The sequence below is a fragment of the Chlamydotis macqueenii genome, chromosome 1 (genome assembly GCF_036417535.1).
Source record: "Chlamydotis macqueenii isolate bChlMac1 chromosome 1, bChlMac1.mat, whole genome shotgun sequence".
Classification (NCBI taxonomy): domain Eukaryota; kingdom Metazoa; phylum Chordata; class Aves; order Otidiformes; family Otididae; genus Chlamydotis; species Chlamydotis macqueenii.
The window spans coordinates 119,019,211-119,046,188 of record NC_141556.1 but is presented as its reverse complement, the minus strand read 5'-3'; the positions used below and the strand labels follow the sequence as shown (position 1 = coordinate 119,046,188).

At 37.5% G+C, this 26,978-nt stretch overlaps 2 protein-coding genes across 2 annotated transcripts in view; both read left to right on the top strand.

The window, feature by feature from the left end:
- Window positions 1–12,760, top strand: part of BRWD1 (bromodomain and WD repeat domain containing 1) — a 58,284-nt gene extending 45,524 nt beyond the window's left edge. The window contains exons 36-41 of the mRNA XM_086765507.1: window positions 49–201; window positions 468–637; window positions 2,296–2,531; window positions 3,468–3,647; window positions 4,148–5,125; window positions 10,650–12,760. Of these exons, the coding sequence (XP_086621633.1) occupies window positions 49–201; window positions 468–637; window positions 2,296–2,531; window positions 3,468–3,647; window positions 4,148–5,125; window positions 10,650–11,800 (2,868 nt within the window). The 3' untranslated portion in view covers window positions 11,801–12,760. The remainder of the gene's footprint in view (window positions 1–48; window positions 202–467; window positions 638–2,295; window positions 2,532–3,467; window positions 3,648–4,147; window positions 5,126–10,649) is intronic.
- Window positions 12,761–15,011: 2,251 nt separating this feature from the next.
- Window positions 15,012–22,406, top strand: PSMG1 (proteasome assembly chaperone 1). Its single transcript, XM_086765496.1, has 7 exons — window positions 15,012–15,168; window positions 15,317–15,426; window positions 16,874–17,025; window positions 17,407–17,469; window positions 19,910–20,108; window positions 21,016–21,152; window positions 22,228–22,406. The coding sequence occupies exons 1-7, from the start codon at window positions 15,038–15,040 to the stop codon at window positions 22,300–22,302; spliced, it is 867 nt and encodes a 288-aa protein (XP_086621622.1). The 5' UTR covers window positions 15,012–15,037; the 3' UTR covers window positions 22,303–22,406.
- The last annotated feature ends 4,572 nt before the right edge of the window (window positions 22,407–26,978 follow it).

Sequence of the window (26,978 nt, the reverse complement as noted above, 5' to 3'; positions counted from 1 at the left end):
TTTCCTTTATACCTTCTTGAATCTTTTTTTTTTGTATGTTTTATGTAGGATTACAGACATATTATAGACACTCCAATGGACTTTGGTACAGTGAAAGAAACTCTGGAAGCTGGAAATTATGACACTCCAATGGAACTGTGCAAAGATATAAGACTAATATTTAGTAATGCGAAATCTTATACTCCAAACAAAAAGTCAAAGGTAGGTGTGAATACTGGGTGGATCTATCCTTGTCTTAATGAAATGAGGTGTTTTTTTGGAATTAATTTGCTTATCAGTACTTTTGATAAAGCTGCTTGTTGCATAGATAGTGGGAAGAAGTATGACAAATATATTTAATATGCTCTAGTGTTACATAGGATTGTGTGCCATGCTTTTGTATTTATTTTCTGTAGAGTTTTTAATTTTAAAAATGTCATTCTTTGATGAAAGGTTCTATTTTTAATGTAAGCTACTTCCTTACCTAGATTTATAGTATGACATTGAGATTGTCAGCACTATTTGAAGAGAAAATAAGAAGAATTGTTTCAGATTTCAAAAATGGTCAGAAACAGAATGAAAAACTACGAAGAAACCAGAGATATACTAGAAGATTTCATAATCAAAGCTCGGTGCAGCATCCTACCAAAACGCTCAGGTAACCAAATGATGAAGATGTAGACATCTATCACAGCTGATTCATATTCATATTGACTGTCATATTTAGTCTATGAAGAAGAGAAGAATTGGTTTATTGAATGGTTAGCTAACTCCAGTGAGACTTTTCATAGTTACTTCTCTTGCAGTAGCAAAGACAGGCAAAAAAAAAAGCAGGTTTTTTTTGTAGTATGCAGCTGGTTGTGAAACAGCAAAGAGACTGAAGAGTGGAAAAGGTTGGGGATTTTGCCCTTTTTTTTAAGTATTTCATTCAGGAAATCAATATTTAATCTGACTGAAATAATGAGGAATGAAACAAAGACTTACTTGCTGTATATATTATGAAGATTACAAAGCTGCATATATTAAATGTTTTGTCACGTACAGAATCAAGTCCTATGGAATTTATAGAAATTTTCTCTTACTGTAGCATTCTGTTGGTAGTTAGATATGCCTTTTCTCTTTTGAAGGAAAATAGGCTTTTGGCACAACTGCTGGTTGACATGATTAACTCATGTATTCTTAATTTGCATATGGGATGAAGTGAGACAAAACACAAAAGATAAACGCGGTAAATCGTTCAACCTGAGCTTATAACTTTCTGCTACTCTCTGGCCTTTCTTCTCTGGCAGTGAAAGGAGAGAAAGAAGAGCTTTAAGGAAAAAAATCCCCAAAACCTAAGAATACATTCCTTTGCTATGTTTGGCTTTCTTCCCTTAAAATGTCAATGTATGACTTCTTCTACGTTTTCAAATTCTGTTATGCATACGTGTTGGATTATGGTACAGGCCTATCTGGCAATGAGTTTTAAGCTTTACTTGGGAGTATTCCCTGGGTTCTCACGTCTTCTCAGAGAAATAAAGAAATACACTCAGACAGAAAATTCTCCTTTGAAATAACACTTCTGCTTGTATGTGACTTGTTTATAAGTCAGGGGTGCTCAACAGGACTGAGGTTTTAGGTGTATTTAGGAGAGTGTTTGGATAGCAGAAAGAGCATATACATCTTGTGCGCCTAGATGAATATCTGCAAACCTGTGACTGTAAGGAAGCAACTGATAGAAGAGTAGTTCTAAATGTGAAAATTGACTTACCAGGACTGTGTGTAACACTCTAGTGCGTACAGTAAGGAAGAATCAAATCAGTGAGTTTCTCTACCAACAGGCATTTTATTTTAGACAGTAAATTTTCTCTAAATGTATACCTTCTTTGTGTCTTTGGAACTCAGTTTATTGTAGAATAATGTTAGTATGCATAGCACTTACTTTGAGGCTTATGTGCAATTGATAAGAGACTTGGAATTCAACAGGAGTTGAGGGCTGCTGTTGCAATTGCCTCGTGAACAACAAGGGGACATTGCTTTCTAGAAGGCATTCAGTATGAACAACTTTATTTCTCAGAGCAGAGAAAAAAATCTCACCTCTTGTATAACTTCACTAAGAGTGTAGACTATTATTTTAATGAAGGTACTTAATGCTTATCCTTGTCAAAGTTAAAATTGTTCCACACTTTGTTAGCTCACAAATCTAACTACCCTTACATAAATCCAAAATCATATGGCATACATTTTCAGAGAGAAGTATTGTTAAAATACATAATTGCTGTTATTTCTCATAGTTTTATAACCTACATTGCTTTTACTTCTTTCCCCTTCCACTAGAAATCTGAAGCAGAAAACATTAAAGTCTCAGGCAAAAATTGAATCTGAGCAGGAAGATTCTTTTACTCAGCCTACCTCAAGCAGAGCCGCCTGTGCTGCAAGCCATAAAACGAATGCTAGCAATTACAACCAGAGTTCGTCTGGTGAATCCTCTGATTCTGCATGCCTGGCATCCTTTGAAAGGAATGGAAAAGCTAGATCCACAACTCTAACAAATGAGTCTGCATTATCATCAGGTCAGAAATGGACTCTGTTTCAGATGGAAGATTTTAATCCTGGTCTTACCTGTAAATTGTCCACTAATCTTTTCTTTATAATTGCTGTAATTTGGAATTGCATTCTAAACTGTTCAACGACGTTTGCATTTTTAATGTTAATTTTTTTAGATAAGATTTCTATGCAGTTTGGTTTTTGTGTATTACAGAATTTTGTGTATTTTAATGAATTTTGGACACTTTCTACATTACTGAATGTTAAAATTTCTGCATTAAAATCCCATAGAATGAACTAAGTTTACTTAATTTTTATTAGTGAAAAAGCTTGCACTGAAGCAGAATTCTATCAGTAGGATAGTCTGCTTCTTAGAGACAGAGCTCTTTTGGTTGTAGATACTTTTTGCAATCAATTGGATGTTTGTTTTTTGTTTGTTGGGTTTTTTGGGTTGGTTTTTTTTTTTTTTGCAGTTTTTATACACTCATATATGTTACATAAAAATTGTCATCCAAACTTAGCGAATGACAGAAGTTTCCCCAGACCTAAAAACCTTCCTGTCTTTTCCTTCTTCCCCTACACATCACCTTCACAAAAATTCAGCTTCTTTCAAAGAATAAGAATGCAAGTCTTGGTAGAAGGGATCTGTCAGATATGTTTTGTCTTGGTTTTTAACATACTTTTCTCTTAATTCTGTTATTTGGAAACAGCTGTGTTATTTTACTTGAAACTTAAATACAGGTTAAAGCAGCTTCCTGTCACTGAACACTGTGTAAATATGGAGTGGTATATTTTGTAGACCTATCAATTCCATACGTGTAAGACATCAAGGCATGAATCATGTATTGTCAGATGATGTTGTGAGGAAATTTTGAAGATTTCCTGGATCAGTAAAATGTAGCTCTTAACTGGAAGCTAACTGTATGTTTAGAATTCTAATTGACAATTTTTTTTTTTAACAGAAAGTGAAATAGAAGGTACTTTGGTTTCCTCATCTACTTCATCCTCTACAAGCAGCTCAGAAGACAGCAAAGAAAGCTCTGTGCCTCTTGTGTCGCCTCCACTACACAATGGTTTATGTAGAAGAAAGAACAGCAATCGTAGGATAACTAGAAATCGAGCTGCTCAGAGAAAACAAATAGGTAAGATTTGAGTAGTTTTATTATGAATGGCAAATAACATGAGCGTGTGTGTGTCTAGCTAAAAAACTCTGTGTAATTAGTATTTTTTAAGTTGTTGTATATGCAAGATACTAACTTTTAGATTGGTGGTAGTTCTGAAGCCCACAAAATATACTACACTCAACTTTTGAAAGGGTTTTTTTTTTTTTTTTTTCCCCACTACTTAGGGGAGGAGGGCAGAAACTAAGAGCCAAGCGAGGGAATGTCTTGCAACATTTTGTATCTTAATGAGAGTAAAATCAATAATTTGTAAACAAGTTCAAATTTTCACAACACTAAATGAATCTGAAATTTTTGACATAGCTAAATAATTTCACTTGGCAGACAACAAAAGCACATAACTATTACTAAGATTATATTTCATTTGTCACGTCTGTGGGTTGAACTTGTTCCAGATTTGACAGGACTTAAGAAGCTGCTATTTTTATATTTAAGAGATTCGTCTCTCCTTTCTTTTACAGGAACACTTCAGGAGAATGGGAATACAAGAAAAACTGCCAGGAAAAAGTTATATGGAAGTGATTCTGAAAATACTTCGATGGTGACATCTGAGTCACTCAGCAATAGCACTGGTAGACATAGAAAAACTCCACGCAGAAGTGCTGCTGTGGCTGCTAATAAGTTAAGACTAATGAGTGATGTGGAGGAAGAGGTTTCAAGCTCAGAAAGTATTGGCATTGGATGCAAGAATAGGAAACTGCCTCATCGAAATGCCTCAGCTGCAGCCAGGCGAATGTTACTGGAGGGGTCTGAGGATGATGTAGGATTAAAGTCTGAAAGTGAAAAAGAAATAGAAGAGCAGCTTACCAAGAGGAAAATGCTTTCTCAACCTGGTTCATCTGCTGCGCGAAGAAAATTTGTTAGTGAATCTGAAAATGAAACTTCGGATGCAGAGACAGACACACAGATCAAGCAGGAAAACTGGCAAAACTGTGATGATAAACAGTTACATGGGACAGCCCACTCTGTATCTCCCAAAATGAAAAGTCCCACCCTAGACTTTTCAGAGGAGGACTCCAAAAGCCATAATTCAGAGGATGGGAGCAGTCAAAAAGTTTCTGATCAGTCAGCGTCTGTACATAATAAGCCTGCAGTGAGCAACTCTGAGGATGAAGTGGATTCTGAATTGGATAGGTGGAATAGCAGAAAAGTGACTGGTCTGCAGCTTGGTGCTCCTTTAAAAAAATCAAAAGTCTTGAGTGATTTAGAGGACACAGCAGAATCTGAAACAGAAGACAGAGAGGATGGGAGAAGTTTTGTCTTTGAGAGCTTAGTGCCAACTAGAATTGCAGGGAGTTCAAAATCTGGACCTGTTGCCAGCTTCAATCGCTCTTCTGATACAGAATCTGTGATAGATTCGAATAACAGTAATTATTGTGAAAATTCTTCAAAAAAAAAAAAGAGGAAGAGAAAAGGAAAACCAAGAATCGTTAGAAAAGGTAAAATTTTTAAAGTTAATGCATCTAACTCTTTATACTGATTAGATGAAGAAGACAGTGTAAGACTAATGACTGGGCCTGTTGTGATAGGCCAAGGGGTAATGGTTTTAAAATAGAGGGAGGTAGATTCAGGCTTGATATAAGGAAGAAATATTTTACGATGAAGGTGGTGGAACACTGGAGCAGGTTGCCCAGAGAGGTGGTGGATGCCCCATCCCTGGAAACATTCAAGGCCAGGTTGGACGGTGCTCTGAGCAACCTGATCTGGTTGGAGATGTCCCTGCTTCTTCCAGGGGCGTTGGACTAGATGGCCTTTAAAGGTCCCTTCCAAACCAAACTGTTCTATGATTCTATAATGACTGGGAGGATTTGGACTATGCAAAATGTAATAGTTTTCTCTGTTCTAAAATAACTATAAATGAGGGAAGGAAAACTAAGGTATGATGATAACAGTGTCTAGAAGTCCAGACAGGTTGGGACCTTAGCAAACACAGCACTGAGAGAAAACTATTACAGTTTGATGTAGTTGTATGGTATTTAGAATTCAAATTCAATGCTGGCTGTTCGTGTGCAATTCCGGTGATACATTTCTCTAGGAAAAACGTGTCATTAAAACATGATTATTCTTTCCATGTTTGACTTGCACTTGCTTATCGTGTGTGCCAGTATATAGTAACTAATGCTGAAATACCTATTCTGAAGTAATACTGCCGTTGTGACACTTGAATTTGAGAAATGCTGGCTTTTGGGTTGTTGGCACAAACCTAAGCAGTATTCTAAAGGGTGCTGTGAACAAGTTCTATTGTATGCAGCTCAAGGTAGCAGAGAAATACATACTCTTTCTTTGACCTGCTCCTTGTTTTGAGAATTTGAGTGACACAAACCCTCTGGTTTGTAGTCCTGTTACCTTGAGTTTGCGGGTAAAGTAATAGTCCTTGCTTTAGATTATCTTAATTTGCTGTTGAAATTTTCTGTGCTAAAGCAGACTTATAATCATTATTTTCAGTTGAAGTAACTTTATTTATAGTTGGAAACTGGAACTTGTAACTTGATTTGACTTTCAGATTTTATTCTGTCAGTGATGTGTAGTGTCCAGATAGTTGCAGAAGCAACATTTACCATTCCACTTGTTCTTGGTTTTTGTTCTTCCTATAATTTTGTTTGTTACTCAAATGCTTTTGTGTGCTGGGTGACACGTTATGATTTGGAGATTTGGGTTTTGGGGTTATTTTTAAGCTTATCAGAATGATGCCAAAATGTATTGAAACATATTCTGTACATTATATGTCTTCACATCGTTAAGGGATTGGTCCTGACTTAGAATTTGAAACACTGTTCAGAGGTTGGTGTTTGGTCTAATCCTTCCAAACCTGTCACTGACTCACAGACACTAGATTATGAACCTCAAAAAGGTCCGTAGGAGTTTTAACTGTGGCTGGTATTTTGGGGTTTTTTTTCCCTCCAAAAAATTGTGAAAGGTCTTAAGTGCTCTCAAAAGACTTAACTTGAGAGAATACCGATAAATCGCTATAGATAGAGTTGGATCACTAACTTTTTCTGTATCTAACTTTCTTCAAGTGCAGGTTGTCAGCATGCTTTTACAGTGAGTAAAGCAATTTTTTTCAGGCTTTGAGACCTCTAATGAACGCGCTCTCTCTGTATGTATATATATAAAAAGGAAAATCAATATGTTCAGTATAGAGGATTGTGTTGTGTGAACTGTTGCACACTTTTACAGAGCATTTTTTTTTATTTTCAATACTTCATTATGTAACTTCTGTTTTATTATTATGGTGCAAAGACCAATCTTTCCTAGCAGTCTTCCTCACCCACCTCCCTCAAACAAAGCGGTCTGCATTGTTTAGCCTTAACACGTGAGTTTACAGGAATTTAGTGCCCCACAAATAGTTATCAAAAGGTTTTAAGGGAATTAAAGAGAAAAAGATGCTCAAGCTCAAGGAAGTTGGTTGGTTGTTTTCCATACCAAACATACAAACCAGAATTAAACTCTTCTAGTTCACGTAATATTTGATCAGAGTTGAAGACTGTCATGTTTTGGAACAAGAATTCCTATCAGTGTTTTCAGTTGTTTCCTACATTACTTTATTTGGCAATTGAGAAAAGAAAGAGCCATCTTCAGTACTGCATTATAAAGGAGTAAAATCTTTCTGTGCCCAAGCTGCTTCCTTTCCAGTGTTTAGTGTCAACTGAGTGCTGCCTTGCCAAAAAATAAGGTGGGGGAAAGGATTATTTTTGACAGCATACTTTTTTTTTTTCTTACAGACTGAGAAAATTTTTAGCAGCCGCATAAGTCTGATTGTTTCACATTTTTGTGCCCCCTCAGGTAGTGGCTTTGAAAAATACTTGTAACGCAGTGGTTTAAGAATCTTCAGAAGAAAATTATTGTCTCTTAAGATAACTTTGTCTTGACAGTTTTCAGCAAGGAATGGTTATTTCTTTTGTACTAAAATTATCTTAATATTTATAGCTGCTAAACATACTGAAAACACTTCTTAATGTTTTAACATAAGCAATGTGAAAGGATGCCAGATGGAACTGAGGAACGGCAATAAAGAGCTGCTGAGTTCCGTAACTGACTACTGAACTCTAGACTTGTCAGAATTACGTTGCCATAGTCACTTTCTAAAAATTAAGAACTGGGGGAAGTGTTTTAATAGCTTTATAGAATTGAAAATCTTACTTGAATGTGCTTCATATATTTGACCAGAGAGGTTTGACATAAAACCTTTGGAGGCTGGGTTTTAGTTTGGTGTTCTTTGGGTTTCTTTTTTTTTTTTTTTTGTTTGTTTGTTTGTTTTTTGAAACTTGTGCCATTACTTTGAGAAGATTTGAAGAGACTTAATACAGCAAAAAGGGGAAGTATTTGTACAAATTCTTCGTCAAGTGGGAATTTGTAGCTTTTGGATTAGGCAATTAGTAACATTTCCCTTACCAAACTTGTCTAACACCTCATTTTTAAGGGGAAAACAAGACTGGTCAATTTTTGTAACTTACCTTTCACTTTTTGTATTTCCCATGAAATGCAGAAGCTGTCAAACTTGGGAGCCAACACTGGGTAGCTTTTGGTCTCTTTAACTTGTCCTTTGAATGTAACATGGACATTTTAACTGTTTATATTGTAGTATTTTAAAGCGTGATGAAAATCTAGTTTCTCTTCTTGCCAATTCTTTAACACTCTGGTTAAACTATAGCTTCTGCTGTAATGTACCTTTTATGCCCATGGGTGTGAAATGTTAATTTGTCTTCCAGCTCTAACTTGGAGCAAAACTCCTCACATTTTGTCTCTTAAACTTTTTGGATTATTTCTTCTTTTTGTTAATTTTCACCCTTTTACTTTGGCCATAGCGTCTTTACTAATCAATGTTCATCCATTAGGTAAAACTACTAATCATAAAAAGAAATGAGCATTGTTTTCCATGTGCAGTTGGTGCCAAACATTGACAAGTACCAATACGTATTATCAATTAGTTGTTGAAGGCTACATTTGCTTAATGATCATAATAACATTACTAAAGATTTTAATGAGAATCAGTAAGAAAATAAAACAGTATATCTTTAACTTTAATATCCACTTTTTTGCTTTAAAGGGAGCTCATTTCTTATGGAACAGTCTTTGTACAAAATATTTAACATCCCTTGCCCTGTATAACCACGCAAAGGCTGAGGTGCGCAGACAGCAGAATGTCAGTTCTTGTTTTATCAAAGTTTTTAACCTGATGCCCTTTTAAAACTCTTAGCTCAAATTAAGAGACCCTATCTAAAGGAGATCGTTAAGATAGATATGGAGCTAGAATGAGTATCACTAAATTTCTACAAGACCATGAAATCTGCTATTGAAAAGTCAATAAGGATAAAATATAGTAATGAATACTTGCATCATTTGGGTCTCACTGCACAGTCTTCTGCCAAGAGGGCTCAGTATACTGTTAACTTAGTAAAAAAACTTAATATTATGTTCTCAGTATGAACAGAACTAGGATGGTTGAAGATATAGGCCAAATTTGAGACTTCTTTCATGTGAGAGTGGAATGTCTCATTCTCATATACAGTGCTCATTATAGGCAAGTAACTTTTGGGTATTTAGTTTTCTTTATGTTGTGAGTTATTCCCCCTGTTGTTTGTTAAAACATTAGTTGTCCTGTATAGGAACTGATAGCTAGCTTTGGACAATGTTTAGTGTAAAATACTATATTTTCCATTTCAGTTTTTCTCATCTTTAATCTAATTTGGGATATTGCTGCAGGTAGTCACATAATTATTTTTAAATAAGCAGATGCTCTTTTCTAGCTTATTCTTATCTTCAACAGTCAATAGATGCAACAACTGATGTGCTATTAGCACAGCCTAGTTTCCTGTGGTGTGCCAAACTGACGCATGCATTGCTCTTTTCTGAAGAGGCTGATAGTTACTTGTGTATAGGAAGCTAAACTTGTTTGTAATTCTAAAAGTTATTGTTAGGTATTGCTGGACTATATGTGTGCTTTTGTTTAAACATGTATGTATAGGCACATATTTATATAATACCTATTTTCAAATAAATATATATTATCTCTATATAACTGTATACATACTACACAATTAACCACCTAAGCAATTTATGTAGGAATTTTCTTTGGTTATTTTTTTAATATATATAATACATATACACTACATATAGTATATTTGGATATATAAACGATTGTATATATAGTACTGTGATGTACTAACTTTACAAAATATATTTCTATTAAAATAGCAAAAACTGTTGGTTTTCTTTATCAAGTCCATGCAAATAAATTTACTTCAAGAACTTCTGCTTTTAATTTTTATTGATGCCTGTGAGTAATTCTGTCTTATTTAGAAGGTAAAAGTTTAAACCATTGATCTTCATAGCATCATTCACATTATTTACAGACTGAGTATTTGTTTTAAAACTCAACATAAGAAGGAAGTGCTGTATTAAAAATAAAAAAGGTGAATGGAAGATTCACTGCTAGAGGCAATCTTACTGTTTAAGTTGCTAAGGAACGATTTAAATGTTCTCTGCGTATGTGAAACAAATCTAAAATTGTGAAATCCATCTGGGGCTTGTGGCAACATAAAATATTCTAATTTTTTTTAGAATAAAAAGGACTAAAATGTGTAATCAATTTTGAAAGTTCATTCTAGTAAGAAAATGATAGCTTCTAACTATACAAGTATTAGCAGTATGAAAGCATTTGTTTGCTAAGTTAGGTAATTTGTAATTTCTTAGGTAGTTACTGGAGTGATGCTAAAGAATGTTACTTTCAAACGCATTAATTATCTCAAAGCAAAAGGTGAATCTTGAGAGTTAAAAGTATGCCTGGGACTGGTTGACTGTATTTCTAGTAAAGGCTTAAGGTAAATTGCACATAACAGTTGAAATTTTAAAAAACCCAAACTTTTGTGTATTTTATTAAAAGTGGTAGTGTTTATGCTTAATAAACTAATTATTTCAGGAATGTAAGTTATTAAAAACAACTTTTAAATCTTTATTTTGTAGAAACAACTTCTGAGGACACTGGACAAAGTGCGAAAGTGCTCAGGAACAGGACGTGTATAATTAACTACAAGAAACACATAAAGCTGTCTAACGTGACTGAGAAAAAAAATCCACGCAGATCTGCCACTTTGGCAGCTAATAAGATTAAGATAATGAGCGATACAAAGGAAGAATTATCAAGCTCAGAAAGTGTTTACACAGTAAAAAAGAATAGAAGGCAACTTCTTGGCAGCGTGTCTGCAGCATCCAGGAAGAAACTGATTGGCAACTCGGAGACAGATGCTTGCTTAAAGTCTGAAAATGAGAAAGAACAGCTTTCTGGCAGGAAAAAACTTTCCTGCCCGGAATCATCTGGTCTTAAAAGAAAATACATTAGTGAATCTGAGAGTGAAAAAACAGAATCTGAGGCAGAGATAAAAGTGACTCAAAAGCAGAATGATGATAACTACAAGCAGGCATGCAAAACAGTCTGTGCTGTAGCTCTTAAAAGTCTTGAATACGACTCTTTAGAGGAGAATTCCGCAAACCACAAGATGGAAAATGGGGGAAACTGGGGAGGTTCTAGTCAGTCAACTTCAGCCCACAACCATCGTACAAGTAACTCTGAAGAGGAGGTAGATTCTGACTTAGCTAAACACGAAACTAAAAATATTAGACAAGTATCAAATAAAAGAAGTAGAGCTTCTTTCAAAAGATCAAAATTATTGGATGACTTCAAAGAAACAGCAGAATCTGAAACAGTGGGTAGGAAAGATGAAAAAATCTCAGTATCGGAGAACGTGGAAGCACCTGGGACTGCAGGAAGTTCAAAAGCCAGTTTCAATTGTTGTTCTGATTCAGACTCTGGAACTGATAACAGTATCTATAGTGATGCCACAGAAACAAGAAAGAGGAAAAGGAAATCAGAAATTGTTAGAAAAGTAATTACCAATTCCAACTCATCTAAGCCCTCCAGAAGACCCCAGCGAAGGAAACGTTGGAAACCTAACCAAGAAAATGACTCTGAAGATTTGGATTACACCAAATATAGAAGAGCTAATCGGCGTTCTAAGATAAGAACTCGGAATGGTGGTAGACGGACTGTGAGATACGATGATTGTGACGATGACGATGATGACAGAGGTTTAGATGATGTAGACTGCAAAACATAACCTTAAAAGGAAAAGCCAGCCCACTTTTTTTTTTTTTTTTTTTTTTTAATGGTAATAGCACTAGAACTCATGATGGATGCTGGCTCTTCTTTGTCCTACATTTCAGGGAATATATTTATATTTTTCTATGAAAAAGTTATGAATGTGATTAGATGATGACTTTCTCCTTTTCATATTTTGACTTGCACTTGCCTGCCCATGTAGCAGCATTTAGCACAGATGCCAAAATGTGCCTCATTATAGGGGCAATTTTTTGTCTTTACTGGTATTTTATTACATATAACAAGAGTTAAAAAAATGTTCAAACACTGCGCAACAGGTTAATAGCAGTTTGTTGAGTATTATTGTTATGGGTGCTGCAATGGAATACTACCTAGGACATACAACATTCAAGAACAGATTTCAAACATCTCTAATGCTGTATGAAATCATAGACAATAGTAACAGGCTTATAAATAATACTGTACACTATAAAAATCTGGCAAATGCTAGCATTGCATCAAACGAGCAATGAACGGTCACTAGGCTAGTAACTTTACAACTTGTATTAGTACAGATGTTTAATGTTCTGTACTTCCATTATTGATAACATGCAACTAGAACCAGTTACCAGTGAAAAAGCGTATTTGCCAATTAAAAAGGCATATTGGTGCTGGTGAAGAGGGAGTTTATGCTGACAGGTAGTACTATCATAATTAATGTGACTTCTATACTGTAAACTTAAGAATATGAAATGCAGGTGAACTCTTGGGCCTAAGGGTTTTTGTGTGTTTTCTTTATAAAATAGAAAAACAAACAAAACATTTGTTCTGTTTTCTTTATGCGTGAAAAGCTTGAGGTGCAGGATTCTTACATTCCAAACCTTTTTGCTACATTTCTGTTGTTCTTCCATATTTAAATTCTTAAGTGCTTTAATGTTAGACTTTGCATTGATTAAACCTTATCAGTTTCTGATTATCACTGTACATCTCCTATTCTTCTGAATGTTTGAGGTGGCTGTTGTTGTCAAGAAATAATTATTGCGTAGAAGATAAAGACAAAATTTCTGCAGGGAAATGTGTAAATTTTTGGTTGGCTGTGTATCAACTACAAGAACGCACAGCGTCTCTAAACCCTGACATTGCTTTTCCCTGGAGCTGTGCTGGCAGAAGCCCCACCGTCGCTGCCTTCAGTCCCACACCAGGCGCCTGATGATCTCCACTCCTTTCCCAGCCCCCACTCTAGGTGTCCTCCCTCTGCTCTGCTGGTTCCCTTTCTCACACTTGGTAAGACTTTGTGATTCCTGATCTCGTTGTTCAATAGGAGGTATGTTAGAATATTAGATTTATCCTAACTCAGCTCATTTTAACTGAAATAGCAAGTCTGTGAATTAGTTTTCCAGCAGATTGGACTGGTAGTAGCATCTGGAAGGGTTTTTTAGGGGTAAAAAAAAGTTAGTGCAGCTGCGTAATCAGAGTCATTAATGCCAGAAGTGCTTGTACAAATGGAAGTGAAGTAACGGGAAAGGGTGTCCCACGCTGCTTGCCAGCAGTTCGTGAGAACTGCTTCTCCAGCAACATCACTGACATTACGTGCCAAAAGGTGTATTTACCTTCACATCATTTTGGTATCTAGAACGTCGTCTCAGTAGGGAGAAATACTTTTTTTTTTTTTTTTTCCTAACTTCCATATGAAGTCCAAAAATAACCTAGTTTATATAACTTTTGTCTCAGGAATTTTCTTTATTTAGAGCATAGTCCTTAATACGATACGGTAGAATTTTGTAAGTTCAAGATACCTGTTTATCTGAATTCTTCAAGTTGGTTTCTAAAATATGAATACAGTTGTGTTCAGTGATGAATCTTCAAGGTGGCTTTGTGTATCTTACCTTTTAGGGCAACTTTGTTAAAACGGAGTAAGTCAACCAGTATTTTTATATCAGACATGAACTGAATGCATTGTTCAGCAGCTGCTTACAGTCAGTGTTCTGTAGAGTATAATCTCCAGTATAGGAATAAATACTGGTGTAATGGCTCTTAAGTGAACGTCGGAGTTTTTTTTAGTAGTCTTAAAGTTTAAACAGATTAAATTGGGCTGGTAGGTTTGTATTACTAATTCAGGCTTAGATGTAAAAAGATGGTTTTCTTTCTCACCCTTTTTCAGATGCTGTCTGTCATATGGCAGTTACTCACTACATGTTCATGGTGATCCCCCAAAGCTGGGAGGAGGTTCTGGCCTCTGTTATTTATATATCCGAGGGGGAATTACTGGCCTACGGACTGTGACACTTTATTTTATAAACAAAGCAAACGCTGTTTTGTATTTCCTGATTTTGTACGTATGGACAGGTTCCAAAGGGCCAGTAGGAGGGGAAATAGTTAAACTGAGAAGGGACTTTTACTGTTTCACCTCCTAAGAGTTTGGGTTTGGTATGAGGATTTCTTTTGTTTGTTTATTTAAAGGAGCGTGCTGACTCTTACCAGAACCGACTCTTTTAAGCCTTGCAGAAAGCAGTTCTTTCATCTTCCTGCTGCCTTTAATCCCTCAGCATTCTTTACTTCCCTGAGTACAGCTAGACCAAATAAAGTGATTTAATAGACCTGTAAAAGTAGTATCTTCGCTTAAACTGATTAATATGATGCATTTGTGGTGGTTTTTTGTGGGTTTTTTTTTTTGTTATTTGTTGTAGTTTTGTTTGGGGTTGTTTGTTTTTTGAGGGAGGGGAGGCCCTCTTTGTTTTAAAGCAGGATCTGAATCTGGGATAGTAAATCGGTTAACAGGCACCATGAACAGAGGAAAATACTAAAAGTGCAGGACAGAAGCATAGGAGGATCAAATTCTTTACTAATAAAGACTTTTATGATGTGCATGTGGAAGTGGGCCAGGGTAAAGCTATGCACAGAGCTGTAACGCCACCGTACCCTTACTCGCAGGCGCCTGGTGCGTCTCACTGTGGCGGAGGGGCTCTTCTCACGTCAACAGCAGCAGCCCGCAGGTAGAAGAGCTCCGCCAGCGGGAAGGCGTGCGGCGGGGGGAGCGCTCAGCAGGCCTGGCGGGCCATCCCGGGGGGTACCGGGGGTAGGAGCGGCCGCGCCTGCCGGCCCGGAGCGCTGGCAGCCACCGGGAAGCCTGCGGGGAGGGGCGGGGGCGCTTTACGGTCCGCGGGGACAGAGCGTCACCAGGCGGAGCGCAACTCGGTGGTGCCGGCGAAGCAGAGCGTCGCGGTGCGCAGGCGCAGTGAGCGGCGGAGCGGCGGCGATGGCGACCTTCTTCGGGGAGGTGGTGGTGGCGCCGTCCCGCGCCGGCGTGGACGACGAGGAGTCGGCGGAGGAGGCCGGCGAGGAGACGCCCGAGGACCGGGAGATCCGCAGGGAGCTGGAGAAGAAGAGGTAGCGGCGCGGGGCGGGGGGAGCCCCGCGGGGAGCCCCGGCCTCGCTTCTCGCCGCTGTGGTGCGGCGGAACCCAGGGGCCACCGGGGCCGGGACCTCGCCCGAGGCGGGAGAGCGCTGCTCCATCTCTCTCCCTCACTTTTGCCAGGGAGATCGACGTCCTCTGGACCTTGAAGTCGGGTGCGTCTACGGAAAGCTGTTCCGCCGAGCAGTTTGCGTGCTCTAAATTTATAGTGGCGATAGGACATAACGCTGCAGGTGGGTGGTGCGAACCGCAAAAACAAACCGACCGAGACTCCGAAATGCCATAGATCTTTTGCTGTCGGCTTTACTTGAGAAAGAAGGAGGTTGGAAGAAAACGTTCAGTGTGCCAGGACACTCCCTTTGCCGTAGTCTGGTTTCATGTTGGTCTCAGCTGTACGGTGGTCCTTAAGGGTGTCCAGCTCTTCATTTAGGGAGTGGAGTTTAAACCCTGAGGCAACTGAGCTGTCCAGAGAAAACTGAAGTTAGTTTGTACATGTAAAACAGTTTTTGTTACAGCTGCTTATTCCTCCTGTCGAGTCGTGGTAAAATGATATATTTTCAGTTGCAGGGCAGAAGCAAAGTATGTTTTGGTTTTGGATTTTAGTTGGGACAACTCCTTTTTTCCTTTATCTGATTTTTGTTTTGTAGGCTTTCCTGGATTTTTTTTTGTTAATTGGTAAAAGCTTCCTTCTAATAGTAGTAAGTTACTCAGTGCAGTCTAGTGTTTTGAAATAGGGACCTGTCAAAGACAAAGTTATGGGTCAATAAGCTGTAATTTCTAATAAACAGTTTGGTGTTTTGGGTTTTTTGTGGGTTGGTTTTTTTTTGTTTTGGTTTGGTTTTTTTGGGTTTTTTTTTTTTCACTTGATCAGTCAGTCCCTTTTTCACATTCTAATTCCCCACTTGTTCAAAATGCTCTCTTTTGAGATGGTTATTTAATCATTAGGCCTAGAGTCTTGAAACAGCCTCTCCCCTTCCCACACACACTTAGCAAGGTCCTGAGTTTTTTTAATAGCTGTTCCCCTGTGGATATAAAGAAGTTTTAAGTCTTCCTTACATTTAGGTCGCATCTGGATGATATTTACATGATGATATCTAAGTTAACTTTGCTAACTTGTTTTAATTTGTTCTGGTACTTCCTTGAAAGATAGTTACAGATATTTTAGTCTTCTACTTGACAGTAACTTTTGACAGGAAATTGATTATGAATATTTGATTTATGATCTCTTTTTGCCACTAAGTCATGCATACTCTTGTCTCTGCTTCCTAGAGCTACTGTAATAGTTCTGCTTTTTGGTTCTGTAATTTTTTTTTTTTTTTTTGAGAAATCTGTTCTATCGAATATGTCGAGAAGTATTAGAGACTTAATATTTACATCCTGAGTGTATACTAAAGGAATCAAAGTTGACCTTAGTGATACAATTCCTAAGAATGTATGGTTTTGATGTTAGGGATCTCTATATGTAGAACTGCTCTTTATCTTTTAAGTCTTGATATGGTGAGGTTACTCACATTCTTGATCTTTGCTGGATTTGATCAATAAATGTGTGAAAATAAGTTACTACTTTTTTTTTTTTTTTACTTAAGATTGCAAAGAAATAATCTAATTCAGTTCAGGTATTTATTCGTAGAACAGAGTTTTTATTCTTTATGCATTAACAGTATTTATTGGTTTTTGCAGCTTTCTTGTCGTCTTTTATTTTGGATTCTGTATGCTGGGAAGTAGTTGGAGTTGTGAAGCTGTGGAATGAGTGGTGTCGAACATCTAACACAACAAATGTCCTCCCAACAGATTCTTTCTGTTTGTTCTACCGATTGATATCAGATCCGACAGTAAGTGACTTATGCATGAATACCTCTATATTTTAGCTTTCTGAGAAAGAGAGCAACCTTCATCCACTCCCTACTCTGCCCAGGGCAGACAAAGCATTAAGGCTGCTCTATTCTGGATTAATCTCATAAAAAATCTGAAGGGTCATTATGCTCACTAAAACTATTTGAAGTTCTGGCATGTGAAGTTCAGTACAAAGATGTGTGACAGCCCAATTGCTTCATGTCAGTTGTGAATTAAAAATTCTTGTTTAAATGGAGTTGAAGAAGCCCAGGAAAACTGAACAAGTTGACTGCAATCACATAATCTGGACACGTGATTATGAGCTATTGTTGTGCTCTTTAAACCACTTAATTATGCAACTTTTTTTTTTTTCCTTTAAGGTTTTGTTGTGCCAGTGTAGTTGCTATGTTGCTGAGGATCAGCAGTTCCAGTGGCTTGAAAAGGTAAAACTGGCAAGACAACAAATTGAGCAATGAAATCTTAGGGGTGGGGATCTTCAGCTTAGTGTAAGTGCCTCTTCGTCCCTGATATTCTAAATGTGACAGCATTGTAAACTGTTTTTCCTGTGATTTTTTTTTTTCTTAAATATTCAACAAATGAACAAATTTACTATCTGCAGATTCTGTGAAATTCTGTTGTAGGTGCTGCCAGTTGCATCTGCTGTAACTTCCTAACTTTGTACAATTGCTTCTTTTTGTCTGTTTCAATTTTGTTGCCCTTAACTGCTTTCCAAACCTTTTTCCTATTTGATTTAAACTTTCTATGGCTTATTTTGGCTGCATTTCAGCTCTGGGAGAATCCTTCCTTAAAAAACAATAATGTAACTTGGCTGCCAAAGGATCCCATGATGGATGATATCTTTGCTAATGGATGTGTTTTGTTCCTTTCACAAGAGGAAAGGTGCCTCCAAAGCAGTGTCTGTCCCATTTGTTCCTAGACTTAGTATGCCAAGTGCCTTACCCCAGCATTGCTCAGGTACACAAATGCTGCTGAGTCATTCAGGTCCCTCCACATATCACCATGTTGATTTTAATAAGATAAAGCCAGGGGGGAATGTTCTGGCTGTTGATTTTGTTTATGGATTTGGGTCACTGCTTAGCCTCGAAAGTTTGACTTATTTTGTTTTGCTGTCCGTCTGCTAACTTGCCTTCCTTTAAGTCTCTGCTGATCTGATGAACAAGCAGAGATTCTAAAGCTATCGTATTACACTGAAGTTGTGTCAGGCTGTGGCTAGAGACACAAAGAGGGAGATAAAAAGCAGTGCATTCACTGAGAGCAAGTCCTCAGCCTGAGCTGAGTGATACCTGCTCAGCCTAGCCTGCCAGCTGGCCCAGCCAGCCTGTGAGAAGGATTACTTGGTTGCGAGGGAGAACCATACGAGCATCTCAGTTTGAGGAAGCCAGAGATAAGGGAAAGCAAAGAGGATGGAAAAGCGAAATAACTTCACTGAATGATACGGGGTTTTCAAACCAAGTTTGTGGACAGCTAGCCTTTCGTTGTTCCTTGGCGTGTTGAAGAGTTTAATTCACTTTGGGGGGGGGTAATGGTTCCCTTTGAAGTTTAGAAACCTTAATACCTAAACCATTTTGGTTTTGTTGTATTCCATGCATTCTTGCACTTCATTTAAATTGAGATTACAAAATAAAGATAATTGTGGTTTTGCTGTCTTCCCTATTTATGTTTTTCCAGCTGTTCGCACATATATGTTATTTCAAATGGAGGTGTTCATGAAGAGTAAGAGTGTAACCCAGTCAGTGTTCTTGAGTATTTTTAGACTTCATGGTTATTGGTATTTTTAAATGTACAGCAGAAATGTTGTGCTGGTAATCTTTCAGCTGTAGTGTGAGTTACAGATCTGTTCTTTATGCTTCATAAATTCTGATTCACTGAGCGTCTTTACATTCTCTGATTTTTGCTTAATATATGTTTTCTCAGTAAGTTATCACTGACAAAATGAGAACATGCAGACTAAAATTTCACAGTAATGCATACCAATACAGTGTTTCCAACAAAGTAAATGGAAAATGTGTATGCTTCTGAAAAGTTACGTCAGTTTTATATTACAGTGGTAACACGCTGATGTGAGGGAACAGTCAGCTTCCCCTCTGTGATTGGTAGCATATACAGAAACAGGTGAGTTTCTGTAATGCTTACCAAATTCCCTATTCCCTTATTGACCATAAATCTGAAGGGGACAGCGTAAAGGGCAGGTTCATGTTTCTGCTCATTTTGACATACGTTCTTTAAAAACAATGGACCACTGTGCAGCAGGTTGGTGTTTTGTGATGTCATGCGATGGATCCAGAAGCATGTTTTGTACAATCTCTTTGAAACTCTCTTCTTTGAATTTGAGGAAAACTGTGGAAAAATTAAGGTTATTTTTCTCAATTCAGCTGGAATATAATTAGATAAAATCTGAGTATTTAAAATAAAGACTCTTCTTAAATACTGTAGAACATCTGGGGAGCACGATTTCAATTTCAAATGTCTTGCAGCTTAGCAAGCTGCCTTCCTGTCATAAGCAGACTGGTTTTATTTGGAATGCTTTTTCTTTCTACAATCACCATTAATAACATTTGTAAAAATAATGAGTCTTAATATATTTGCAGGTGAATAGAACGTGTTGAAAACCGAAAGCCTCTTGAGAAAATTGGTAGACTTGGTAAATGTGTTAGCTGTTCTTTTGGTTTCTTTATCTCCATCCCAAGAGCAATGCATGTGAAATTTCTATCTGAAGGTTGTGGTTCAAATTTTAGTTAGTCCTGCAAACCGGAATTAAACTGCCGTTTGCCATCCACACTGAAAATGTAATTAAGTTTTGTGGTTTTATGCAGTTATTTTGAGAAGATAAATTTTGCTTATGTATTAACATTTGTATTTCAGGTTTTTGGCTGTATGCGAAAGGAGGGCTTGCAAGTAACCATTCTTTCAACGTGTCCTGTAGCTGATTATAAAACTCAGGAATCCACTTTAACACTTCCATCTCCATTTCTGAAAGCTTTGAAGACAAAAGAATTCAAAGAGCAGATCTGTTGCTCACTGCTGGAACAGCCTAACATTGTGCGAGATCTTCCTGCTGCTGGTATTTTGCAATTCTGATTATTTACAAGGCTGCTAGTGGCAACACAAAATTCACTTTGAAGAGCATCCTATTGCAATAGAGTTTTTACTGAATTGTATGAACTGGCTAACAAGTTAGCTTGTTGAAAATTAATTCCTAGCAGTTTGGCATCTTACACGTTGCCTTGTAAAGTAAGGACAGATTTCAAAACCACCCACAAATCCTTTTACGCCTTACGTGTGGAACATAAGCCCTAGCAAATTCTTCAGTATAGCCTCACAAAGTGTATTGTATATTGGTTTTTTTTAGATATTTTACTAATGAACTAAGTATGTTTTATTAAGAGTATTTTCATCTGAGCATCCAAACTGAGGCTTTTGAAGTCCTTTTTGCATATTACATGTAGGTCTCACACTGCTACTGACCGACCTTATGTAAAAGTTACATTCAGTTTTGTGATGTAATGTAATAAAAACCCCAGGCTTTTCATTATAGAGTACCAAATTAGTAGTAGCATCATGAGGAAAAACTTGGCTGGCAGGAGGTAAAATTGGATGATTTTTCTAGAAAACATTTATCTTGTTCTTACTTTGTTTTGAGTTTTTGTTTGGTTGTTTTTTTCATTTATTGTTTTGTTTGTTTGTTTTTACAGAAACTCATATTATTTTTGTTTGCCAATAATAAACAGTTTGCAGTTGATGTGTTTGCCAGGAAGAAATACCAACTGCATTTTACTGATTTTTGACGGTTTATATTCTTGTGAACCTGGGAAATGAGGGATGACTGATCTAGCAGTAAGGATCCTGAGTAGTTAATTTATAAACTGTCATGCTTTTGAAGTTCTGGTCAGAACAGGTGTGATTTTATACACAGAACTGAGATTCCTTCTCTGCTGAATGTAACACATTTTCTTTTGACTTGTACTTAGTTTTGAGTTATTGTCAAGTATGGCAGATTCCTGCAGTGTTGTATCTGTGTTACACCGACGTCATCAAACTGGACACGGTTACAATTGAAGCATTCAAGCCTCTGCTTTCATCTAAAATCTTGAAGAGTTTAGTCAAGGTAAAATTTCATATTTAAAAATTACTGGGAGGTTTGGTCTCTTTTAGTCTGTCTTTCATCTCTTGCATTCTGCTGTTGATGTGGCCGTATAAGGATTCCACCTGAAAGGGTAGAAAAAACAGATTTTAATGACAGAGAACAGTAATTTATTTTGTAGTACCTGCTGTAACATCTGTTCGTAAGTTGCTTAGAAATCATCCATCTATAGCTTCCCTCAAAACTTCATTTTGACTCTTCAGACTCTTGTGGTACCAGTAATAACAGGGAGTGGTTTCTTGGGATTGTTTATGCTGCAGTTGCCTTTCAAGGTGTCTCATGTTAAAACCTTTAAGTACACTTATTTATTTTTTTTTCCACATTCTATATTCTTATGCAAGGTGGCTCTGTTCTGGCTGTGTAGGCAGATACCTGTCTTGTGCCATATATGAAAGCTTCTTAAGAAGTTTATTTTGACCTATAACGTCTTTCTGGAATTAGAAGACTGAATTTCTAAAGATGATTCGTAACAGTTCCGCACTAATCAAGTAGCTGTGAAATCATGGCATTATAGCTTCTAAAGTGAATGTTTTGCTGCGATCTGAAATGTTTTTAATTGAAGTACAGTTGATTCAAAACATTCTCCTTGGTTTTGCCAATCGAACTTTCATTTAAATGACAGAAGAGGTTTGTGTGTGCTGAAGTATTTATTTCAGCTTTACATGTGGGAATTGCAAGTTAGTTTTCAGTACAGCTTATACCGCTCTGCTAAATAAGTCTAACAGACTAGTCCGTAAATGTTTAAACTCTGAAGGAAAACGGCAGCAAATATGCAGGCTCTTCCTCTCATAAACAAGCGAGGAGGAATGCAAATAAGCAAATCTTGTTCTATGGTTGAACTGCAAATTCCTTTGGAGCCTCTAGCAAGTCTCTGGATACCTTCATTTGGAAGACTTGAGTTTTGCTCACAGTTAATGTTTTAATAAAACTGGTATTCAGAGTAATAAAAATTGGAATAGAAGACAATGAGGCTTTTGTTTGTTTGTTTGTTTTGTTACCAGCAATGTAGCTAATACCAATCATCTCTTCCTTTTCCTAGGACGTATCTGAAAGCACAAAGATTTTGAAGAAGTTACTGACAACCAATGAAACTCACAACAATATCTATATCTAAAGAGGACATTATGATGCAGACTGCACTTTTGTAAATTCCAGTTTCTTCTGTAGAGGATTTGTAGTTGTTTCCGTAAGAGTGGAATAAATTCCAGTAAATTTTTATTTCTGCATTCATTTTTGTTACTTTCAAATTCATCACTACAAACACATCTATGTCTTCTGCATGGCATGGGAGACTTTCTTGTGGAGCGACTTCAGGAGAGATGTCTTGTATATGAAAAGCAACTTATTTTTCTCCTCTTGAAGGGATTGTCTTATCTAAATGTACACCTTTTATAAACAAAAGAGGAAATGCAGTCAAGGAATTCTGTCTCTGTCTAATGAGAACACCTATTTTTTACTTTATTTTGACACACAAAAATTTTCCTAATATTCAGTCCTCTTTAAAGATTTGTCTGTGATGGAGAAAATAAGCACTGCATCTTTATACATACATAAATATAAATAATTTTATATGTATGTATGAATGATAGTTATATATGTATGTGTGCACGTTTTCTGTATATGTGTTGATAGAAAATATAGTAAGTAAAGTATAGTAAATACCTTTAAAAGGCTTACTAGTAGAAAATATTCTTAAGCTGTCTTTACAGATTAGCAGGAAGCAGAAATGTGAAGCTGTTCTGAAGTGCGTGGAAGGGCTGTGACTTGAGTTCACTGAGTAGATCATTACAGGTGTTCAGGATGCTGCTGCGTGCAGATCTGGCAGGAAAGAGAGGTGCGCCCATATTCAGATGCTGCAGCTCCCATTTGCAGTGCCTTGCTGAGAGTTCACTTTTATTGACAGTTTCAGCTTCAGACCATGCGCAGGAGCCGTAGAGGCGCAGGAGCATTCCCTGCTGTCAGATCTCTCACAGTGGTGGAAACTTCTGGTGAAACAGGGTGGTAGGCTCACAAGCTGCTTCAGCTCGATTTGCCAGGGCAAACCGATAATTTAATCTATCCACTTTAAAACTCCAAATTCCTGGCAACAGTAGGACTAGTACAAGATCTCTTATGCAGAGTATGTGATTTTTAGAGGAAAGTAAAAGTTCAAGTTTTAAAGTGTCTCAAAAACTTCTCTGGAAGCTGTTAACAACTTCAGCAGTGTATTTAAAATACCTACTAGGATTGACATGCAGTTCTGACTTGTATATATCCTCTGTTTAATTTCACATTTTTTTTAAGAAAACAATGTTAAAGGTATAGTATTTCTTTTGCTACCAGGTAATTCACTGGTGGTGTCACTGCACAGAGGTCTTTAAATTGGATGTAGCTTAACCTTTTGGAACAAGAGGGTAACAGCTTCAGAGTTCTCTAAGTTTAATTTTGACTTACACTGGATGCCCAGTGGACATTTTTGAACACCGTATTTCTTTAACAGAACTGTCATCCCTTCAGGTTTGAAAGTGGTTGGCTTAGTCAATGTCCCTTGAAGCAAGTAACTCCTGGCTTCAGTGGCCCACTACAGCTTCTGGTTTGGGAAATTTTTAACTGCCCGGTGTATCACAATTTCAACTGTAGTAGAATATTCTTTATTCAAGTTTCTTGTCCATTAAGACATTGATTTAAATTTATGTTAATAAAATTGTAGACAAGCAGGTAACTTGCTTTAAGTGGTACTGTCTTTTTCCATAATTTGATGTCTGAATTAGCTCATATTCCCCCTTAAATAGTTCTGGAAGCATCAGAGCTAATGATGCCCAAGTATCTCTTAAGATGTAGCTGAAGATTTTTTCATGTTTGGACATTGCTAAGTTGTTTTTGGGTTGGTTTTTTTTTTCCTGTATTCTCCAGTATCTAGTAAGAACCTGCAGTAAGGTTTTCTTTGTTTCTAACAGCTGCTGGGTTTTCTAATACTTGTAGGAGCATATAAACTTAAAACTTGTCAGATGTGGCAGATGGTTTCAAAGGCTTTGGGGGAAGAAGGGCATTCTTGCCTGCATGTCGTAAGCCTTGTTTCCTTAAGGTATTGGACTGAATGCAAATAACGAAACCAGACAGAGTAAACTATTAGACTGGAAGAGTTTTCTTTTTCCAGTTTTCAAATAATCTAAGCCACTTGCTACCCGTATTATTTTTTCACATAACACCGAGCTGCCTTCTGCTGAAGAATGTTGTCTTCCAAACCAAGAACAAAGCATCATCTCAAGTCTGAGCTGCTTTATCATGCTACAGAATATATTTGGTAGGCAGACATGTTCTCTGTTTCCTCAAAGGCTCTGACTCAAAGGTGGGGCCTGACCTAATTCTTAAGTTCTGGAATCACAGTGCTCTTCAGTGAGGCTCCTGTGGCTTGTAACATTTCGGTGGCTGTGCAATTCAGGTCACAGGTGTATGAGTACAAGGCTGTACAGATATAGTTAGAAGATAATGTCCAAGCCAGAAAATCTCTATTTTGTTGGAATTTGTAACAAAACCTCCACATTTCAATGCCCCCAAAAGCAATATAGCTGCTATTCTGCTTTCATTTTCCCGATGGTTGTTGTGGTCACATACAGTGTGGTGACTCCAGTAATAAAATTATTGCAATCTTTTGAAAATCCAGCATGAAAACATTATGTCCTGCTCTGCTCCCTGAGTGCTTTTCTGTTCCTTATGTTCCTTCTGGATTTGACATGATGTAGTAGTTCTTCCTGTACAATTTCTCCTTCCTGTGTGCCATCAGCAGATGCGCACCGGTACTGTGCAGAAAAGCATGAGCCTGAACATTCTTGTTGGAGCTCAAGCCTTCTGCAGCACTAAAGCAGAGGATGTTGGAGCTCACATCCCGAAGGTTGCTTTCAGTGACTACCTGCCTCCTGTCCCTGAACCTTGTTTGTGTACCTCTGTGTTCCCACTGAAGAACAGAGATGAGGTAGAAAAGACCTTTATTCTTTTGTCAGGCCATCCTTGACACCAACACGTGATGCACATCTCTTCCCCCTTCCTATGTGAACGTCCCCTTATCTGACTGCATGGCTCTAGCAAACAATTTGTCTTCCTAGACACCAGTCTTCTCATACTGGCAGCAAATATCTTGGGCTCCACCCTGCAAACTGTGCTTTGTTGCCAAAGGAAGCACCTCACTTGTGATATGTAATTTTACAATTTCTGTGCCAAAAACTGTACTAAGACATTTGGGAAGTCAAGTAGGCAAAACTTAGGAAAATCCTGGAAGTTAGCCCTCCAAAGTTTAGTTTGGTCCCCACCCAACGCCTGAAGATATTTGCACCTTTGATTACAACATTCGTCGCTTTTTCCTGGATAAAGCTGCCCTGCTAAAGGGCAGTGCTCAGTTACGACAACGTGGAGGGGAGGAACCTTAGGATGAGATTGCTGGTTTCATTTCTCCTCCGTGCTGGAGAGTCTCATAACCGAGGCAAGTGAGTACTCTAATGGCCCATAAAGGAGGAATTTGTTTCTGCCTCAACTTCAGGCCAGAGTTTCTGTAGTAATGCTAGGCAAGCCCTGTAAATGACAGTTTGACATGCAGCTGGTATCTATGTATTTTGCGGGTAAACAAGCTGAGGTACCTGGAACTTGACTTGCTGATGTCTTGAGTGCTCACAAGATGAGTTGTAAGAACAAAGCTGGATCAGGATGCTGAAAGTAGAAATAGAATTATTATAGTGAAACTTGAAAATGTTGGAAACGTTGCAGGTAATGGAAAAGGTGTTTTAAAAAGGCAAGCATTTTCTTCAATCTCAGATGTTCTTTCTGATTTTTTTAAAGTGTTCTGTGTCTAAAACATTGAAAAATCTAAATGAGCTAAGAATGAAATGAAAGTAGGCAAGATTAATGATTTTTTTTTCAGTGTAATAAGATCTGCATTATTTTTCCCTTTAAATATTTTATACTGAAGGTTTTGAGAGGTACTGCACGTAACAGCAACCAACAGTAATGGGCACTTCCATCTTGCTGAGTGAGATTAGAGCTTTGAGGCAAGACTTTCTTTATAGGAAATATACATGATGCACTGTTGATAGATACCCTAGAATAGTTGATGAGTAAAAAGTACTTGACAATTCCATACAATAAATACTGTGGGAAACCATTAACTCATAGGGATAAAAATACGAAGCACTTGTTTTGCTTTGATAGCAAGGTATCCTGAGATGTCTTCAGTGAGGGAAGAACGCCATAGACACCAACCGGTGTCGTATGTGGAAGAAAGTTACAGGGTGAATGGCAGGTTAACAGTCTCAAGTTTTTTACTTTCAAATAATGGTATAACCAAATATTTAAATGTTCTTTTTACAGGATGTTATGTACTTGCCTGGGTAACTGCTTTAAAGTAGAAAATGTTTTGTAAGGATGATGATGTACCTTCAAAGGGCAGTTTCTTAACATAAGCATTTACTGAAAAGACCATGGGTTCTTCCCCTGTGTTTTCATCAGGACGTTACAGCGTGCTTTCATACACTAAACCCACTATGTTGCTTATGTTCAGGATTGATATTTGAATTATTCTGTTAGGTCTGATTTGGACTTGGATCCCTTTTCATGAAGGGAAACGAAAGCTATGTATCTTCTGTCAGCTCTATAGACTTTAAAGGCAATCTCCTGCTTCACAGGGAATTAACAAAATGGGGAATGAACATAATAGTCACGATCACTAAAGGCAGCAGTTTGACTGCTCAACAGATGAACTGTGAATGTACAGCCTTGCTTAAAAAAGGAGTAAACCTGTAGGCAGGAAGGTTGCAGCTGGAA

Coding starts and splice junctions, on each gene's coding strand:
- PSMG1 (XM_086765496.1), top strand. CDS start 15,038: ATGGCGACCTTCTTCGGGGAGGTGGTGGTGGCGCCGTCCCGCGCCGGC. Junction 15,169..15,316: donor AGGGAGCTGGAGAAGAAGAG/GTAGCGGCGCGG, acceptor CACTTTTGCCAG/GGAGATCGACGTCCTCTGGA. Junction 17,026..17,406: donor GATTGATATCAGATCCGACA/GTAAGTGACTTA, acceptor TTTTCCTTTAAG/GTTTTGTTGTGCCAGTGTAG.